The sequence below is a fragment of the Beta vulgaris genome, chromosome 9 (assembly GCF_026745355.1).
Source record: "Beta vulgaris subsp. vulgaris cultivar EL10 chromosome 9, EL10.2, whole genome shotgun sequence".
NCBI lineage: Eukaryota > Viridiplantae > Streptophyta > Magnoliopsida > Caryophyllales > Amaranthaceae > Beta > Beta vulgaris.
Window position 1 is genome coordinate 43,379,323 of NC_079210.1, and position 21,418 is coordinate 43,400,740.

The window sequence follows — 21,418 nt, forward strand, 5'->3', positions numbered from 1 at the left end:
CTTTCACTTACAAAGTTAAGCCTAAACGTTGAGAATAATCCCAAAGAATCAAAATTTGTACTATCCGACTTGACCCATGGTTATGAAACATTAGGTTATAGCCACATAGTTGGTTCGTGTAACGGGTTAATTTGCGTGTGCATCATACAAAAATATGTTAGACACAATATGTTGTTTCTAGTTTGGAACCCTACTACTCAAGAACAACGTATTATTAAGGGTCCTAGATACATGAAACGACAAACACAAATATGTCGTTACGGGTTTGCTTATGATTCATCCTCCGATGATTATAAACTATTAATGTTATGTAGATCGGGATATAGCACATCCTCGTTCGTGTACTTATGTACATTATTCAAGAACAACAATTGGAAGAAACTTGACGTGGTATGGTTTCCTATCTCGCTACATGACTTTTCTCTCTTACCTTATCATTATGGTGGAGATGTTCAAGTTATAGTGGGTGAGAGATTACACTGGTTGATACGAAGTAGAATCGAAGGTAGGAATAATCACTTAATAGCGTTTGATTTGGCTAAAGAATCCTTTTCATTTATACCTTTACCACCTATGGATGACTTAAACAAAGAAGGAAATTATTCATGGCAGGAGTTATTTTTATGTGAAATTAATGAATGTTTATGTGTCGGTCGAATTAAACCATGGCATAAGAGGCATGATGATAAATCAAGCAAGAATTTGGAGGTGTGGATGTTAGAGAAATATGGGGATTGGGATTCTTGGAAGTTTTTATGCCGTATTAGAAGTAAGCACAAGTATTTGAGGTCGAAATCATTGAAGTTATATCCGAGTTTATTTGAGCTCGGAAATAATAATATACAAGGAAGCTTATTTTATCTTTTTGGATATAGAGAGTCCAATACAGTTGGGATCGAATTCCGTCTACATCATCCTTGTTCGCTTGAGCTAGTTCATGGCTTATCTTCTGTGCAATGTGCAATTAGCTGCGTTGAAAGCTTTGTTTCGCCTTACTTCAATGGTAGGAGAACTCAGAGAAGTGCAACAGTTCAAAGGTTGATCTCCTCATTTCTTAGCATTGAACCTTCAACTTAAGTAATAGCGTGCTATGATGCACAAAAAATTATCTCTTATAGGTTGTCATAAGTTTTGTAGTTTGCATGGATTATTGAAAGCAGTTAGTTTCATATGGTTATCTTGTTTATGGCACTATGGGCAAATATGTGCACCAACAAATATATACTCTTTTTTTATATATATATAATTGTCAATATATGCTCTTTAGTGTACTTTTTATCCTCTCAATTTTACCATCAATCCAATATTATACAGCTTAGAATAAAAACCAGTATTTTGGGTGTTGCGTCACTTTGCTGCAATTTATTTCACTATTAGTGGGAGTGAATTCCGCATTGATCGACAGTGTTGATAGAGTTTGGAGCCAGACGGTTCAATTGTCTGCGATTATGACCCTTTAATAAGAAATTAAAAAGTACAAATATGTTTTTTTGATTTAGTAGTATAAAATATAAAATATAAAAATATTCATATATTTAGGGATTTTATGTACAATGATAAAATCTCGATAAAATTTTATATTTTTTTTAGTTGGCTTACTGAATAGCCATGTGTTATAATCTTATCCTATATATTTTTTTTAAGTTAATAAGCTCATGGTGCATTGTATGACTTAGGCAATGTTATGCTTCAACCTATTTTAACTTATGTGAGATCGTATAAGATAAGATAAGATCAGATAAAATAAAATATTTTGTTCAACTTATCTTCAAGATAAGTTAGATTCAGATAAGATAAGACAAAATAAGTTGAATCAAACGGACCCTTATGTTTTTTTTTGAAAGATTAAAGGGTTAAAAATTGTAAAAGATATTCTTTTTGAAATATTTGAGGGTTGTTTATCTTTCATTCGGTTATTGATGAATTACTGAGATTAGGAGATTTTAAGGGAATTAAAACCGTAATTTCATATAATAAAGGCTATATTTAGTTCACCTGAAATTTCCTGATCTGAATTATCTGAACTTATTTTTTCTGATATGATCTGATCTAAACTTATTTTTCTGATCTGATCTGATCTTATCCTATCTGATTTGATTTACAAGATCTTATCTTTTATAAAATATATTATTACTATTATATTATTACTTTTACGATACATTATGAGATCTTATGGATAGTATTACTATTCTTATCATTTAATTTCTATCACAACTTTTATTATTAATAATAATTATTATTATTATAATAACAATAATAATAATTATAATCATAATAATAATAATTACTACTAAAAATAATTCTATAACCCAAGTCATTAATTTGTAAGAGCGCTTCTAACATGGATGTCCGGCATGTCCCATATCGATTGGCTATTATGATATGGATATACCGATTTTAAGGATCGTAAATGTTGCACCAAGTAGAGCAGATTGTGATATGTTCAATGACTTGCACAAAAAAGAAATACATGGGATAGAAATACATGGGATGCAATTTCAAATAGCTAGAGAGATTTGGAATTTGATAGGAAGAGGTATACCAGATCTAAATTTATAATTCGTATCTCGCACTTAGCTTATTTCGAAATGTAATCCGAACTTAGTAGTTTCGTTGTCATGAATTTGAGCTATCATATTTTATATATTTCTTATTTTTGCGCAAATCTTATGTTCTTAACACGTGACTTTTAAGTTTCTATTATTTAATAACAACAAAATAACTTAAAATAATGATAACAATAACATTATAATGATAACAACGAGATTAATAATAATTACCAATATTAATAATTAATAAGTACAACAGCAACAATAATAATCCTTTTGAATAGGGATGGCAATTGGGAGGGGTGGGTGCGGAGGATGGTACCTCCACACCCGCACCCGCATAAAATTTCAATCCCCATCCCCGCCCCACCACCCATTGCGGGGGAAAATTCCAGACCCATCCCCTCCCCACCAAGTATTTATTTATACCCATCCCCACCCCACCACCCGCATGGGTACCCACACCCGCTTCATACCCGCTTCATCCCCACCCCCACTACCCTCATGGGTATCCGCACCCACTTCATACCTGCGTCATACCCACATATTTATATTTTGCAAGATAAAATTATTAATAATATAAGCATATAAGTAGATTTTTAATCATATATATGTGAGGCGGGCGGTGGTGGAGCGGGGCGGTATGGGATGGGGCGGGGATGGGGCGGGGATGGGGATTGCGTGCACAAAAGACTAGTCTCTATTATATAAGCCAAGGGAGAGTTATGGTGTCCCCTTTGAAAATATTTTTTAACCGTTCATTCAATAAAAAAAATTACTACTTAGATTTTGAGATTTTCCTCCCTCATAGTTTTTCCTATTTTAAAATATGTATATTAAAGGAAGTTCAAAGTTGCTAAAATAAACTTTCATAAGAATATGTGTATTGAAAAAAAAAATTATGATTGGATAACAAATTAACATAACTAAATCAGTTTTCAAATCAATTACAAAATCAAAGACATAAAATTTTAGTTTTACTTAAATTTTGAAATGTAATAATAATATACCAACATCCATTAACAACGTGTAATAAAAATCCCAAGAAAACAACTTCTTTATCAGATAATTTTTATATTTTATATTTACACCACATAATATTTAATTAGAACTAATGATGATTATAAATCACATCTCAAAATTACATTCAAATAAAATTTAATAGTAAACGCTAAAATAATTCACGCACATATTACATGCAAAAAAACTAGTACTCAAATAAGTCAAATCCACATGCACTTGTGTTAAAATGGGGAAGCAAAGGCAAAGCCACCGGTTCGACGGTGGCGGTTTAGGCTATGTTTAGTTCACCTGAAATTTTCTGATCTGAACTTATCTGATCTGATCTGAACTTATTTTTTCTGATCTGATCTGATCTGAACTTATTTTTTCTAAACTGATCTTATTACAAGATCTTATCTTTTAGATTTCTCTCAATATATAAGAAAAAATATAGTCATGTGGGGTCTTGTTTGATTCGTCTCAATGAATACTTTATTAATATTCAATTATTATAATTTTTACTAATATGTAATGAAAGATATTTAATAGTAAAAATGAGTTTAAAAACTGACAGATCTGATCTGATCTGATTAGATCTGAAATAAGCAAAAATAAGGTAAACTGAACATAGCCTTAGGATGAACTTAGAGCATGAGCAATGGGGTTGGTTTTGGTTGGTCTAGCAAAAAGTAAAGCTAGCTTTACTTAGCTTAACCATTGGAGCAATTGGCCCTTGGAGTTGGTTGGTCTGGAATTCTAGACCAACCATGCCTTGGATGGTGTGCATAACAACAAATGGGGTGTTGCCATATGTATCAATATTGCTTTATTGTTGCTGTTTTTTTTTTACAATATTGTTTTTTTGTTTTAAAGTAAATAAAATCAGCTTATAATTTTTTTTAAAAAATTACATTACAACTATAAAAAAAATTATCTATAAATTGAGCCTAAATTTGATATATTTTATCATATTTTTTCACAACCTACTTTTCTTTTTAATAACTTTCTCCTACCTAAAATTATTCAATATGTATATAAATTAATTAATATATCACTAATTAAAACATGAATAAAAATTATCTACTCTATATAAGAACAATAACATTTTCAATAGGAAAGAGAGTATATGACGGAGTATACCAAAAGTAAGAGAGAGAATTAGAAAAGCCAAGTAGAACTCGTCTAACCATTGTGAGAAAAAAAAGATGAGTTGGTGGGAAGTTAGTGGGATGTGAGGTGTAAGGAGGAAAGGAGAGAGAATGAAAAAACTACAAAGACCAACAAAAATCCACCCACCCATTGTAGATGCTCTTATAGAAAAAGAACTCCTACCCTTCTCTTCATCGTCACTGCCCACTAATTGTCATAACTCTAGGGCTCGTCCCCCTATTTTCTCTATTTTCTCAGCTTCTTAATCAGAAAGAAACAAAAAAAAACTCCTGTAAATCTCTTAATTCGCTGATTATAAGAAATCTTAGCTCATCTGCGTTTCAAATTTCAATTAATTATCTGGTACAATTCTCTTTTTCCTTCGTCCTAATATAGGTTAATTCTCACTTCAATTGCTTTATTCTGTGATCAATCATTATGTTGCAAATAGCAATCTTTTCTTGTTTTGTGCATTCTACAACCTAAACTTTGCAATTAGTTGCTTAATTGTAAGTGCCCCTCTTTCCTATTCAAGTGTATAAACCCTAAATTTTTTGGGATTTGCGCTTTTTAGGTAGCAGAGGAGATAAGAATGATGGGTGTAGAAAGAGGAGTTCACCCAGATTGCAGGAATGCATCAAACCCATACCATGAATGCGTTGATTATTGCTTCAGGGTGATTGCCGAAGCCAAAGCTCGTTTCGCCGAAAGCAACACAGGTGTTGTCTCTTTTCTTTGTTTATCTATTTTTCTTGTTACTTAATGTGATGTTTTAGGTCAAATCTTATATGAATTGTTATTTGCATTGTTTTGTTTCGGGTGAAACGAATCAATATGAATGGTAGTATGAAATTTTACTATAAGAGATGGAAGTTAATGCCGAATTTCAGTAAAAGCGATGTGTTGCAAAACAGATTTGATCCTTGGATAGATAATGAAGAGATATATGATTTCTCATGGGGATGCATCATCTAAGAAAGTATTTATGCTCTTTGCAATTAGACTTGAGTGAGTTTCGTTGTTACTAAATAATGTTGTCAAGCCAAACAAGAGTTAGGATATTTGGCAAACCTTGGTTTGAATAACTTAAACAGGAAGGTTTTATCTTGTGAAGAATACATCAGAGTGACTTTCTTTGGAAGAACGATTAACTGATAGAGTGAAGAAGGATAGCATGGACTCTCATGGAGATGCATTGCTTACATAGTTCCTTGTCTTGCACGATTTCAAGGTTCACTTAATTTGAGCACTTGTTAGTTATGATCGATTAGAAGTGGTTGCTACAAAATCGCTAACATTACAAGTGTTTTGTCCAACAATATTGGGAGCGTTGATATGTTAGGACGTTCCCTTAATATGGTAACTACCTTGCTAGCTATTTGTATTGGCCTAATTCTGCAGATTATTTAAGCCTGCATCAGATTTATACTGGCTGCAGAATCCTAGACCAAAGCTCTATATAAGACTGAGTGCAATGAGCATATTAAATTTGACATTGAAACTTAATTTACCGAGTCCTGGTGTTGTACCCTATTTTCACCTCTTATTAAGACATTAATGAAACTTTCACGCCAAGTTCAAGAATTATTCACTTGTAAAGATTTCCAGAAGTAAATGAATATAATAGTAAAGGCTGATAATTAGCCATGGACTCTTTTTTTAGTATTTTGTTTTTGCTAATATGTTGCTGATTGTTTAGAGATCTACTAAATAGATGCCAATATGTGTCTCTTGTTTAAGTTTATTGTATTTGTGCCCTATACCTTGATATAGTGGCTGAAAGTGGTAAATAGTAGTTTTTATTTGCCATTTAGAGTTGGATGCCAAAATCACATTTGACATTGAAATGCCAATTATTAGTAGGTGGGAGGGATACCATGAGATGGTGCTACCATTGGTTTAGTATATTTCTTACTTGAGAACTTCGTAGGTATTATGTCTCGTACTTCCGTCAAAGTTGTATGGCTGTCTGAATTTTTAATTTTACGTGCCTCTTTTATGTTGCACCCTAATTTAAGCATTGGTCTACTAACTTAAATCAATAGCATTTTTTTCTCAGCCCTCTCCAAAAAGTACCATGTATTGCATTCTGCTAAATTTGTTGTAGTTACTTAACAGGTATCTAGATTTATCGTGGTAATTAAGCAATTTTAAAGGAATTGAGTGGTGAGGATTTCATATTGTGGCGATGATTGATATTTTTAGCTGTTTTACTGAATGTTTACAGAGGTTAAAAGAGTTGGTGGGAGCCAAACCAAGCTCGATCCAGCTGCTTCCGATGAACGCGAAGAATCATACAAGGAAGTAGGAACGGGAAAGGATGCTGACAGTGCTGATGAACATACTGCTGAAGCTATTCCAGAAGTTGATTTGTCTACACTTACTGGTAGACAGAAGAAGTTGTTTGAATTAAGGCTTAAGATGGTGAGTATGTGCTAAGCCCAAAGTTTGAGCTCTTCTCTACAATATGCTGGCTATAAATAATATCTGAATTTGGATTTCATGAGTGTTAACTTTTTTGCGTTCTTCTGCAATTTTCATTACTTGCAATAATTTTGTCTAAAATTTTGTAGAATGAAGCCAGAAAAGCCAATCAAACAGCTATGGTGGCGGAGAAAAAAAGAATGGAAGCTCCTACTGAGTCTAGGGGTGTGTCCAAAGAAAAATGGTTAGAAGAAAGGAAGAAAAAAGTTGGCAGACTTCTGGAAGCTAATGGTTTGGACATGACAAAGGCATACATGCTGGATACCCAAGATGCAGCAGAGATGAAATATAAGAAATGGGAGAAAGATCCAGCTCCAGTTGGATGGGATGGTAAGTCCTGGACAAGTAATTTTAGCTTATATCCAAAACGTAGTGACTAAATTACTTAAGGGTATTAATGAACAGGAAAATAAGTTCCCCATGAAAAGGGAAGTGCTGTCTGCTTCACCTTGACATTTCTCATCTGCATGATTGCTGTGCACTTTCTGCTTAATATCATTTTAGTAAATAAGAGAACTTCGTTTCCGAAAGAATGCGTTTAAGAGGATGGAGATTTAGTTCTTGTGGTTTGACTACTTTCTAGTTTGCTTTTTTGATACTTGAGCATGCACCTGAGAGTTGGATGTTTCTTGAAAGAGACTTCAAGTTTGTAAGTCACTGATGCAACTATGCAAGTGAACATTGTAATTTTCTTATATAAACAACACAAAAGCTTATGCAGATCATCATCATAAATAGATTAATTGTACTCAGGTATTTCTTATTAGCTTTCAAGCCTGTGCTGTGCATATAACTAATATGCTTTCATTATTAATGTTAAGTTTATTTTTAAACCCTTTTCAAATGTTAGCAAATAATCATTCTTTTTAGATTTTTGAAACATTTAACTTCCTATCTATGGCGGGTTATTATTTTAGTGAGTTTGCTGATCGCTTCATGAAGGTCTATAGGAGTTTATTTTTCCTCTGCTCTTCTTGTATTAATCGTCTCATATTCTGCTGGACTTTGCTTCACCTTTCTTTGTCAATCTCATGAGAGCATTAGTGTGAGGTTTTTCTCTTTGAGATATGGTGTTCCAACTAAAAGTGGTGTTTAAGGATATTCCAGATGTACTAACTTCTGGGCAGAATGCTTGGATTTTAGAAGAATGCTTGTGATAGGAACTTGTTTTGACATTTCCTTTTTGCCAATTGTTTATTGATGCAGTTTTTAACCAAAAATCATTGTACAATGCATACAAGAAGCGGACAAAAAATATGGAGGTTGACCTTGAAGAATACAACAAGTTGAAAGAACAGGATCCTGAATTCTATCGAGAGGCTTCAAGCCTCCAATATGGGAAGGTATGTATTGCAGATCCTGAGTTTCATTGATGATAAAAGCTTTTGCTTCTCATTTATGATATTTGCTTCTCTTTTTGGATATGCAGGCGCCAAAGATTTCTGAAGACAAGATCGATAGAATGGTTAAGGAGCTCAAAGATAGAGATGAGAAGCGTACATCATTCAGTAGGAGGAGGAAGTTTCACGAAGAAAAGGATATTGACTCTATCAATGACCGTAATGAACATTTCAACAAGAAAATCGAACGGGCATTTGGTAAATACACACTGGAGATCAAGAACAATCTGGAAAGGGGAACTGCATTACCTGACTGAGGTACACTAGCAATGTTTTCTGCTGCTCTTTAAATGCATGATCTCAATGTTCGAGCTGCTGATCTGCTTGTAGAAGTCTTGTTCTTTCAGGAATTAATCTGTGTACAATATTTGTTGTATGGATGAATAATTTTTTTTATTGATTGCTTTTCCAGTTACAACTTTTATCATGTGAACTATTAATATCTTTCCTACCTTTAAGTTGTTAGGAGGTGTCTACAGATTATTCAGGTACTCACACCCACCTTTAACTCCAAAATATGAAGGGGAAGAGAAATATACAAAAGAAACCCAGTACTGATCATCATTTTTGGGTTATAACATGTTTAGACACTAGTCTAGATTTTGGTTGACCCGATCTAAACTGTAGGCTCTGGTTAATTAGTTATTTAGGATCTGGTATGATCCTAATCTGAAATCTATCCTTCACAAAACATGTCTAATGCCTAATGAACATCTGACAGAGAGCTTGGGACCAAAACTTGCTACTAACATGATGGGACTCATGATAGCCGTTCTTAGGGTTCAATCATTGAGTAGCTCCTGTTTTGAATTTGACAGTGTGTAACAGTTATTGACTTGAATTATCTAGTAATTCTTCTCCTTTGGTATACTATAACATACAAGTGTTAGATTGATATGATATGGTTGCCCCAAAGTCGTTTAAAGGGAAAATCTGTCATCAATAGTAGGTGTCGAAAGATGATGGACATCCATGTTGCTAGATATATACGATGGTTGTCGTTTAGTCACTCCCGGGTCGTCGCTCTGCTGCGTCTGGTCCATCCTGTAGGCACCTTTGGAAAGCTAGTGTCCTATTTAGGGGACTATGAAGGTGGAGAGACCCAATATATCAGCTCATAATGTCAGATTTTCAGAGAAAACTTGTAGCCTTAATAATGTACATAGATATTTATTTTGTCTAATGTTTCTGGCGCCTATTCTCTTGCTTGTCAGCAGGTTCATCTAAGTAACTAGGGTAATGGACAAGTTGGTTGTGGACAAGAAGGGTAACAGCCTTCTCTTTGGAAGAGTCTCATTTCTGAAGAAATAAGAATCTCGACAAGGGACCAGCGCTCTATATATATTTTGGCTTTTGTGTTGTACAAATTGTGTTGGCATGCAAGAATAGGTAAATACCTATTTGAGTAATTCTATTTCTAAACTATTTGCATTCATGCATGGAGTCAAGATCCCCATTTTTTCCGCTACATACACTGTTCGCGGATATCACCTGTCGAATTCTGAGATGTGGGGTTAACAGGAACATCTAGGAGGCGAGGACTTGATGTTTTTACTTCTTTTTATTTGGGGGGTGAGATCACGAATTTAAACTTGAGGAGGGTAGGTAGTTAGTTAGTTAGTTAATGCAGGAAATTATGGTCTTGTAGCTTAATGTAGCAAGCATTGTCTTGTTTTCACTGTAGGATTGGATGGGCAGTTCTACTTCTATATACACGAGAAAGGATCCTGCTCGATAGTTAAGTACCAAATACAACACGGATGCCATCACACCGTTCATACACATTGTATCACGTTGATGATTTGAGTGACCATTAGATGTTCCCTTTGGTACTATTATTTTGTTTGATCATAGAAAGATCTTATAGGCATCAATTAGACGTTTAGTGGTGAGATTTCCGTTTGCCTTTTGGAAAGTTTCGCCAATCCGTCCACGCTTGAACAAGGGGATTTTTTATGGGGTAATATTGGAATAAGTGGGGGTGAAAGTTATTCGGATTGGATTTTGGATTGCAATTTTTTAAAAAAATATTGAATTTTTGGATTGGATTGGATTGAGGGTAATTGGATCGAAAAATCCAATATAACCGAATAGTAATATGCTTTGTATTATATATCTAGATTGAGTTTAAGTGTTTAATTGAATTTCTTTTAACTCTTCCTTTGAAACTCTAACACCATGTTAATTCCTCATTTCCTATATCTACTAGGTTGTTGTTGTGTTTAATTTATTTCATCGAAAAACTAAAGTTTTAAAAAATTGGATTTTCGAATATGAAAATTCTGATTGGATTGGATCGGATTCAAGCTCTGATTGGTTTTGATCCGGATTGAAAAATTAAAATCTAAATTTTATTTGGATTGGATTGGATTGCATTAGGTCCTAATCCAAATCGTACACCAAACTTTCACCCCTAGGAATAAGCCAATAAGGTCTTAGTGCAGTGGTAATTGATATATAAGTGGAGTTCTGATGCTTAGAGAAGAAGATAACGGAAAGGGTATATGAATATGATTACCTTATATTTGTGACATTTATTATTACTCTACTTTAGGGCCTATGGGAGAGTTGGTAAGTATTAGCTTCCTCTCTTTCTCATCAAACACTAACAAGTACTCCATATTCTTCTTTTAGTAATAATCATACTTAATAATGTAGGGGCCATAATACTTTCGTCCTTGCATAATGCTAAAACGTAAAAAATACACTCTTGGAAAATCATTCTGAGCATACCATGTTTTACCTTTACTAGACACAACCACTAACAGTATCCTTGGATAAATTGTTAACTTAAATAGCGATTTGTCCTGTACTAAGCCGTTAATTCAATTAGCATCTTAGGCCTTGTTTGGTTGACAAAACAAATCGTGGGAAGTGCAAATTCCTAGGAAGTAGAAGTATATGAAGTTGTTTGGTTGGCAAAACCATGGGAATTTGCACTTTTTAGGAAGTTTTACTTCTTCCAAAATGGAAGAAGTTACTTACCTAGGTCCCCCTAGGTAAGTAGAGCTTCCCATAAGAAGTTCTACTTTTCATTATCAACAAACACAATTTTACACTTTCTAAGAATTTCAAATACATGGAAAAAATAACTTTCTAGGAATCCAACCAAACAAGGTCTTACTATAATAAACTCTAGTTGAGCTAGTTGTTCCCCCTGTAAAAAAAAATTTGCGGTAAGAGATCTCATCCTAAGAAACGGTATAATGCCTAAGGGGAAATCCTTTCTAGAATGAGCTTGGTGAGATTTGATCCCTAGCCTTCTATCAGCTTCCTATCTCGTATATTTGCAATTGGCCTACTAACATAATTGAGTCTTCGAAGGGTACAGAAGATAGCTTTAAAGTAAGATCATGTTATTAACTAAAGATTAGCCAGCCAAAATCTTTTAATTTCCAAAGTCTTCCGATTTTGTTCGCAAGGTATACCGTAGACATCATTTGCAGGAAAAAAAAAAATGAAAAGAATAATTGGAGATGTTTGAGGCTGACGTTGATGGTGCATCTGATAATGGATACTTCATGTGGCAAAGGATGAGCTTTGAGAGGTTGGTGTTATGGAATTAGTGGGCTATGAATGTGATAAACCACTAATTCGATTAGCATTGAACAAGTAAAAACAATTATTCTCTCTTCCTGATACAGTGTTCTTCATTTTTTTTTTGAAAAACATATTCGATTATCAGATTAGCAGTTCTCCTCAAAGGGAACGTCTAATTGGTGTAGTATTTTTGTTTTGGGTAATAACTAAAAGAATAATTTGTATTGTCTAGTTCGACGTGGACGATAATGGAGAAATATTTTGTAAAGCAGTATAAAGTGGAAAAATTCTTTTTAGTCTAGCATTATCTATAAAAAAAAGTTCCAAAAAGAACGGAAACAAAGAAAAACCATAACTTGAAAATGTCTTTATCTCTTTACTCTTCTCATGTTATCTTTATAATCATACTTGATGCTACCACTCTTTTAGCAATAATTTTTTTCCTGTTGGAGTGCTCAAATCGCACAACTAACTTTCTTGACTCTTTTTTTTTTATTCGGTAATTATTTGGTTAATTAGGCTCAATCCTCATGAGTTAGGAGAGTAACAAGGTGATCTCCACCCATAAAAAAATTTCCAAAAAATGCAAAGTGGGGATTTATACTCACAAAATTCACACACACACACCAAATTTGAGTTTAATGAGAGACGAACTTCCGACTATTGAACTCCCTCGTAATTCTCAACTTTCTTGACTCCCTAGTCCACACTCACTTTGCTTCTTTTCGAGGCCTTTATGGTAAAAACTATCTCAAAGTTTACCATTAGCCTATACTTTTTTGTTTACTATTGACCTAGCTGTTTGTGCTATTTTTTACAGCTTCCAACTAAAAAGTAAAAAAACCCACTCCGTAGAAAAGAGCACCCTATGCAAGTGGGTCCCACACTCCCACTCCCACCTTCATGACCCCTGCATTGCACGTGACTTGTGTCATTTTGCAACTGTAAAATTTCTGTAATTTGTAAGCTAAAGGTGTAAGTAGATGAGGTAAAGACATTGAAGCTAAGTTTGGCAGAAGTCTCTAGAGATAAGATGATTTGATTTTGGACCACTCAATTTTTTTGATTTGTTATTAAAACCCCCTTAAAAAAGGAGCATCTAAATAAGAGATGTAGGCCCAAAATTGTGGTCCACAAGATGATAAGTCTCCACCTCTGTAATCTGTTCTGTTTCACTATTCTTCATTGGTCCTTTTTTTTTGCTCTCTGCTCTCCTTGTTAAAAACAAAACTTGGTGATTTACAAGTTGGAATTTGCAATTTTGCACCTTTTTAAATTCTTAAAGGACTAGATACCCTTATGATATTGACAAGGGTCATAAATCATGATGCACTAGAATTGTTTGTAGAATTGTAGGTCATTTTAACATGAGTTGTATACTTTGCTTTGATGGTAACAGTATCTTTGTTTGTTTTTGGGGTTAGTATCAAGTTTAATTCATATTTTTGGGTCATTAAATAAAGTAAAAAAATTTAGAACACAAAAAAAACATAGTTGGCTTGTAAGCTTTTTTTACTTCCTCCGTTCTATGATAGTTACAACATACTACCTCCGGTCTTTATTAATTTACCTAAATTCTTTTTGGGGATGTTCCTTATTAGTTTACCCATTTCTTTTGTTTCTATTTTCGTAATGGGACCACTAACTTTTCATTACACATACATTCAACTTTAACATAAAATAATAGTTTCTCTTTCCTTCTACATCCCACAACATTGTTTCTCCTAAAACTTTGTGCAAAAGAAACGGATAAACTAATAAAGACCAGAGGAAGTACTTAATTAGCGCATTTTTTATGAAACTCATGTCAAGTGAAGAGAAATTGAGATATACAAAAAGTAAGGGGTCATCCGACTATGTGATAGGAGAGAGGTAGAGAGAAGATATTACTGTTTAAGAAAAAGAAACGTTGTAATTATGTCTGTTTTTTTGGACTAGAGAAACTAAACTGAATTGTGGGAAACTGAACTGCGAGAAACTGAAATGAATTGAAAAAAACAAGGTTTTAATATGAAACTTGCAAATAAGGAAAACGTCGCAATTAAAAACCAATGGAGGAAGTACTTAAGATACCTAACAACAATATTTTATTCAAATTATGCAAGAATATTTTCTATAACAAGATTAATTTCTACTTTGAAATAAGTAGAAATTCTATTAAACTATGCTTATAAATAACTTTTCCTAGGGGTTTTCTTTTTCTGGTAATGAACTTACTCTAACAAAGTTTAGATGATCTAAATTTAGCTATTTTGATGTCTCAGTCTGACCATATAGGAGTATAATAATCTAGCATTACATTCTCATTCTGATACTTCCATTGAATATTAACGTAGAATATATTGTTGAGAAGTACCTTTCAAATTAATTACCTATGAATTTCTTGGGATTTATCCTCGCTTGATAACCACAGTGCTTGATAAAAGCAAGTTATGTATAACCTAATTTTTCACTTGTTTAAGCACCTTAGATATATTCTTTTCCATTTCAGAGATAAGTATTTATGGCTTTATTGGTGTTTCCTCAATCAATCATCATAAATGTTTTAAATTCATCAATAAGAGTATCTATCACCATATATTTGTACGAAATTAAAGTAGCGATAAATTCAAATTAAGATTATGTCATTTCTTAACTTATTGGCCATAATTTCAACATATAATAGTTACAGTATTAGATAGTGTATTACAACTTGTCATCTACTACCTCCGGTCTTTATTAATTTACCCGTATTTCTTTTTGGAATGTCCCTTATTAGTTTAATCATTTCTTTTGTTTTTATTTTTGGCATGAGATCACGAACTTTCCATCACACATACATTCAGCTTTAACATAAAATAATATTTTCTCTTTCCTTCTATATCTCACAATATTGTTTCTCCTAAAACTTTGTACAAAAAAAACGAGTAAACTAATAAAGACCGGATCCAAAATCGACAAGAAATTTGATACAAAAGATCATATCAATGAAAATAACAACCAAGGATAGAAAAATTATCATATCTGTCAGATTGTTGCTAGTCAAATGCAGATTTTGTTCTGATTCTTGAGTCTTGACTACTATTTACATAATTTGTTCTTGTGACAGAAATCAGAGATGGTACTTTGCAACCCCTACCTCACTGAAATCAACTTTTTTTTAATTTATTTAGAAACACAAATATGAACCTTCATGATTCATCCACTAGAAAATCTTGAGAATCATGTGGGAGTCCAATCATTGGAGCTCCCACCTTCCAACTTATTGGTCGGGTATCCGACTCTCATTAGCCTCAATTTGAAAATTTGTATAAATATTTGTTTCTGGATATAAGTTCTCACTTTCCAGTCTCTGGAAGTTTTCTTATGAGTAAGGATCTCCCTTCTTACCCCCAACTCATGAGGGTTGATCTGATCTTACTTGGGGCAGTTAATCACTGAATAAAAAGAATCCATTAGAAAATCAAAGTAAATAAAATAAAAATATCATTCCATTATTTATATTCTCTCTACTATGCAAATCATTGAATATGGCCCCAACTTCCCCCCCATGTGATCTTTAATTTACTTTAAAAAACTAGCAAAGCCCATCATATCTTAACGACACATTAAATTATAAATTTTGGGCTCAAATTTTATGCATCTTTCCATCTTTTTGCTAAACCCTTTATTGCGCTTTGTTTGGACTTTAGTCAAAAAGTGACCAAACTTCACCAGCTTTTTTTTCACTCTATAATTACACTTCTTCAAACCACCACTGATTGTTTTTGGTTGAACAGTTACTGGTAATCCCCTATGTTGTACTGACACGTGTCATCACATTGCACGATTCTCAAGAATTGTAACGGGTAAATTCTTGTGTAATTCAATGATTAGCTGACAAGTGTCCTGAGTTTGCGTGGTCTCTTATCTGAATGAGTAAATTCTACGTCCAGCAAATGGGTTTGCTGATGGTGTCTTTCCATGTGATATGACAACACATATTATTTTGGACCTATCTATATTTTGGTTCTTTTTGCATGAATTTAGTAAATCTACTGCTACTTTAGTAGTAGTAGTAGTAGAAAAGAGTTGTACTACATTTAGATGCTAGGTTGCTCACTAGCCAAGAGTTAAAAGATAATAACTAATAATTGAGATGAAATTGTGTTTAAAGTACTTTTGTTTTTCTTAATTTATATCATCTCTCTTTTGCAAGTTTGTAAAGAACAACTTTAAACATTATAAATATCAAAAATTACTATGATTAAAGCTAACAAAACAAATTGTTGCCCTTTAAAAGCTTCTAATACAGCAATGTGAGAATCTAAGTTGAATCTTGGGAATGAACGAGCTTAACTAATCGATATAAGGATTGCTTGGCAATCGATTGTTGGTTTTTGGCTGATTTGACTGGCTGGAAATTGGTTGTATGCATTGGTTTTTAAGTTGGTAGTTTAAGACACTTGTTTGTGAAGATGTTTGGTTAAATTAGTTGTAGTTGCTGGCTGTTTTTTAGGGGGTTTGTGGACCAACAAGCCAAAAGTCAATCCAAAAAGTTGCTTCAAACAGGTTTTTCATTTTCGCTTAAAAGCCAGCTTTTAAATCACTGAACACTTTCTTTGGCTATTTGACCAACTTAACAAACCAAAAACTAATCAAAAGGCCATTTACCAAATATAATCATAGTCAGTAAGCTTACTTTTGTTCTTCTGGACTAATTTGAACGTATTAGACTCTATCTGAACTTATTGTAAGACTATGTTTAACTCACCTGAAATTTTCTGATCTGAACTTATTTTTTCTGATCTGAACTAATCTTTATATGATCTTGATTTGATTTACAAGATCTTATCTTTTTATATTTTTCTCAATATATAAGAAAAAATATAGTCATGTAGGATCTTGTTTGATTTGTCTCATGTAAATTTAGTGGTGGTTTGGTATACATGTAAATTTAATTTTCATTGCATGTTTTATTTTTTGAAATTTCCTTTATATAATTCCTCAAAAATGTAATTAATACGTCAAACATTAAAGAATTTTTATAATTCACATGAATTAATGTGGGAATTTTGAATAACCCGGAATCATCTATTAGCATGATAACATCTAATCAAAAGACTTCCTTTCTGTACTGAGGGCATTTTCGTCCTAATAAAAGGTAATTTGATAAAGAATATCGTTAACAGCACGAGACAATCTGGCCAATAGGAGTAAAAAATAATAACACTAGATGATGAGCAATAATAGAGACATTGATTGATGCTAACTCAATAATTTACTTCACATACCCAAGAATTACAAGAGGAAAATTTACCAAAAAAAAAAAAAAAGAGCAAAGACTTAGAGAGGAGAGAGAATGACTGAACAATATTTCTTCTTCATACTTGATTGCTGCACACAAAAAAACAAATCAATTTTTTTCCATTGTTTTTTTTTTTCCTTTTCTTGTTCCAATTCTTCTTAGTTGGTAGGGTTGCTTCGGAATGATCCCAAAGCCTTAATTGCTGCTGCTCTCAAGATGTACTGGTGGTATGCTGCTGCTGCCAATGCTCCCACAAATGGTCCAACCCAGAATATCCACTGCATAATTATTTAAACATTAGTAATTTACATAATACGGTTCCGTTCTTTTAAACGAGTTTGTCTTATAAGAAATTGTCTACTTTTAAATTAAAATTAGATAATAATGAGTACAATAATAGAAGGAGAATTAGCCTAATAGTGACTAGGTTAATTTCTTTTGGTAACTAGTTTAATTCATTTTATGACTAGGTCTACTATCATATTAAAATTCGACCGTCTTTTTAATAATTTTTGCTTTTGAACAAAGAGAAACTGAATTGCGAAACTAAAAACTAAATTAAAATTAACTAAATTGAACTAAAAAATCTAAAAAAAAAGACTTACAACGTAAAATGAATAGAATACCCTTGTCACAATAATACAACCTAGAATGACGAAAATACCCTTATCATGATAATCATTAAAAAAAGACCATCAAAAGCTTGAATGACCAAAATACCCTTCATGATAATCAAATCATTCAAAAAGACAAACCCAACAACGTAAATGACCAAAATACCCTAGTAAAAATGGTAGCGAACTTTTTATTTTATATTTTAAAAAGTAAGGAGAAAAAAAGATTAGGAGACGAAAAAGCGAACTTACATGGTCATCCCACGCCTTCTTATCATTGAAGATAACAGCAGCCCCAAAGCTTCTAGCAGGGTTAATACCAGTACCAGTGATGGGAATAGTAGCCAAATGAACCATAAACACAGCAAAACCAATAGGAAGAGGTGCAAGAATAGGCACGTGAGAGTCACGTGCACTTCTCTTAGGGTCAGTTGCTGAGAAAACAGTGTAAACCAAAACAAAAGTTCCAATAATTTCAGCTCCAAGAGCAGTACCCTTGTTATAACCATGTTGTACAGAGTTGGCCCCACCACCTAGGCGAACGTAGGCCCCACTCATGAAAGCTTTAACTAACCCTACACCACAGATGGCACCTGCGCATTGGCCTACCATGTAGAAGAATGCTCTTAACAATGAAACTTTCCTTGCTAGGAACAAACCGAAGGTTACTGCTGGATTGATGTGTCCTCCTGATTAATGTTACAGAATTTAATTATGTCAGATTATATTTAACTTTGACAAAATGAATGTTTTTAGCTTATCTAAGTATATAAAGATGGGATTGTTTAAATGAGATCAAACTCTTGAAAAACAATTACATGAGTAAAAGCAGAAATTTTGAGCTTATATGACTTTGTTTTGGTTGTTTTAGACTATGTATAAAGAAACTATAAAATGAGCTTAAAACTAGAAAATATATGGAGGAATGAACATAATTCAAGCACATATGACATAGTTTTAGTTATTTTTGAAGACCCATAAAGTAAAAAAAAACTAAAATGAGGTCAAACCCAGAAAATAAATAGAGCAAATCACAAAATTTGAGCTCATATTGTACAAATGTGGAGAATAATTGTGTTAACCTGAATAGGTTAACTCTGGCATTCAATATATATTGTGTTTATAATACAGATCTATGACTAGTAAAAGACTATTCTACCTTTATATATAATGTTACTCTAATACATATGACTCTGTTTTAGTTGTTTTAGAAAACCAAAGTGGAAAAAACCATATATAATCTGAAACCCATAAATTTTTTACAAGGAAATAGAAAAAATAAGACACTTTTTGTTGATATGTAGAAGAAAATGAGGTAAAAATATATAGAGTGGTAAGAAAAAACTAACCAGAAATACCAGCGGTGCAGTAAACAAGAATAAAGATCATGCCACCAAAAGACCAAGCAATACCAAGGAGACCAACAGTAGCACAAGGGTCAGTTTCATTTTTGTAACCAATAACAGTTGCAACTGTTATGTAAAGAAACAAAAGAGTTGCAATAAACTCAGCAATTACAGCTCTCCAAAACGACCAAAGTTTGAGTTCTCCCATGTCAAACAATGGTGCTGGAGGTGGATCAACGTAGTCTTTTCCATGTTGGTGAACTTGTGCTTCTTCACTTACTTCCTTAGTCATTTTTTTCTACTTTTGTGTTTGTGTTTCTCTCTCTAGGTTTTTTTTTTTTTTTTTTTTGATTTTTGAAGAGGGTGAAGTAGTGGAGAAGTGAGTGGTGAGGAGGGTTTATAAAGACGATGGGGATTGTAGAAAAGATGTTACTAGAAGTGTGGATAAGCTTGGGGTATTCTTATTTATTTTTGGAGGAATTTTTGTAATATTGTATATTGGTATATCATACATGTGGGGTAATGTAGAATGATTAAGTTTTTATAGAGATGTGTTTAGTTATTGTTTTTGTTAATGCATGGAATTAAAATGTAAAGTTATGCTCTTTTATTAATATGAGGAACAAAAAAAATATACACATGACTTTCATTTAAATAAATTATATATCAAGTTGTTTTTTATATGACCTAGTCTCGGGTTTAAATGATATTGTATCGTTATAAGTAACTCTATATGTTCTTATCATTATTTTCATATAGTTAAAAGATATTAGTGATTGTCTTATTACAATCTTGGTAATTGTCGTTGGTAACTCAACAGGTGTATTATAGCAGTCTCATGACTTCATCATACTAATTGGTAACCTATGTGGCACCGTGACATATCGTTGTGAAACTTTTCAATGATACGTTTTCTTTTTATTTTGTTACCTTCGGTTGCTGCAAAATGATAGCCAATGTTTGGATAACCTAAATTTAAATTTTAAATTGTTTCTTGTTATCATTGAAGACTCCCTAGTTGGTCTAGTATTGTAAAGATGTTAAAATTAAGTTTTTAAGGATTATGCTATGTATATAATAATTTGGAATCAATATGTGACATAGGAGGACAAACAATATAGACCATGTATTTACATACTTTTTTTAATAAGGTAAGATGAAGTCACATGCAAATAGGGGAAAAATCGGGGATCTCTCCTTGCATGTGGTGAGACTCGATTTCACGATATTTGAGATCAAAGGTGATGCCAACACCACTAGGCTATCACATGTTATTCATTTATTTACATACATAGGGTATTCATATATATGTATCACTATAATACACAAGATGGAGTGGACGTCTTTACAAAACTGACAATTAACACCACTAATATATTGCAAGTACTTTTTTTTTTTTGATCCATATGAGTCACAAAGACAGTACAAAGTACAAAGAATGGGAGGGGAAATCGAACCCGTGACCTATAGTTCACAGCACCTCAATCTTAACCACTATGCCAAGACATCATTGATTCATATTGCAAGTACTTAATAATTGGTGGTAAGTAATGGTAGCTTTACAACACAATTGGATGAAAAATTATGACTAATTTCCTAATTATTATACAAGCATCCCTACATCTCATTGTGTCTAACATACACATTAATCTCCAATGGCTACTAACTAATAGTAATAGCCAATGTTGCCAAAGATACCCAATTGTAATTTGTGAACTAGGAACAATGCCTACTACTACTTCCACAAACTAGAGTATAGTTTATTTATTGGTAAAAAAGGAAATGTGAAAGGTAGGACCAAGATAGACACCTCGACCATGTGAGGACTAATCATCGTGGGTCGGTTTATCTGTCATGACTCATGAGAGAGTTGGGGTTAGGTGGGGTTGGAGCTTATTTAGACACAAGTTACAAATATGGCTGGCATCCAGCCAATACCGTCCCCTCTCCAACGGCTATACCCTCTATCTTGTCACTTTCTTTGTTTTGCTATTTTCTACTAACCATGAATTCTTCGCATTCTTTCCTATCTCTACTAGACTACTTAACCTCTATTCTTTTTCTTTTT

At 33.1% G+C, this 21,418-nt stretch overlaps 2 protein-coding genes across 3 annotated transcripts; one reads left to right on the forward strand and one right to left on the reverse strand.

Moving 5' to 3' along the window:
- Window positions 1-4,905: 4,905 nt before the first annotated feature.
- On the forward strand, window positions 4,906-10,024 carry LOC104903910 (uncharacterized). Of its 2 annotated transcripts, none has more exons than XM_057391895.1 (7): window positions 4,906-5,063; window positions 5,275-5,419; window positions 6,928-7,124; window positions 7,274-7,514; window positions 8,391-8,527; window positions 8,614-8,842; window positions 9,799-10,024. In XM_057391895.1, the coding sequence occupies exons 2-6, from the start codon at window positions 5,293-5,295 to the stop codon at window positions 8,839-8,841; spliced, it is 930 nt and encodes a 309-aa protein (XP_057247878.1). In that variant the 5' UTR covers window positions 4,906-5,063; window positions 5,275-5,292; the 3' UTR covers window position 8,842; window positions 9,799-10,024. The 2 variants fall into 2 exon arrangements, with proteins under 2 accessions (XP_057247878.1, XP_057247877.1); XM_057391894.1 differs by having other exon boundaries at window positions 9,802-10,024.
- A 7,298-nt stretch (window positions 10,025-17,322) lies between these two features.
- Window positions 17,323-19,712, reverse strand: LOC104903911 (aquaporin PIP-type). The gene is made up of 3 exons (XM_010692053.4): window positions 19,354-19,712; window positions 18,257-18,693; window positions 17,323-17,668 (listed from the first exon to the last, which is right to left on the reverse strand). Exons 1-3 carry the CDS (start codon window positions 19,640-19,642, stop codon window positions 17,549-17,551), a joined length of 846 nt encoding a protein of 281 aa, XP_010690355.1. The 5' UTR covers window positions 19,643-19,712; the 3' UTR covers window positions 17,323-17,548.
- Between the last annotated feature and the right edge of the window lie 1,706 nt (window positions 19,713-21,418).

What these genes read in the sequence shown, in the direction of transcription:
- LOC104903911 (XM_010692053.4), bottom strand. Translation starts at nt 19,642, where the DNA reads ATGACTAAGGAAGTAAGTGAAGAAGCACAAGTTCACCAACATGGAAAA. An exon ending in CTGCACCGCTGGTATTTCTG is followed by an intron (nt 18,694 to 19,353) that starts GTTAGTTTTTTC and finishes AACATTAATCAG; the next exon opens with GAGGACACATCAATCCAGCA. An exon ending in AGAAGGCGTGGGATGACCAT is followed by an intron (nt 17,669 to 18,256) that starts GTAAGTTCGCTT and finishes ATAATTATGCAG; the next exon opens with TGGATATTCTGGGTTGGACC.
- LOC104903910 (XM_057391895.1), top strand. Translation starts at nt 5,293, where the DNA reads ATGATGGGTGTAGAAAGAGGAGTTCACCCAGATTGCAGGAATGCATCA. An exon ending in TTGAATTAAGGCTTAAGATG is followed by an intron (nt 7,125 to 7,273) that starts GTGAGTATGTGC and finishes AAAATTTTGTAG; the next exon opens with AATGAAGCCAGAAAAGCCAA. An exon ending in CAAGCCTCCAATATGGGAAG is followed by an intron (nt 8,528 to 8,613) that starts GTATGTATTGCA and finishes TTGGATATGCAG; the next exon opens with GCGCCAAAGATTTCTGAAGA.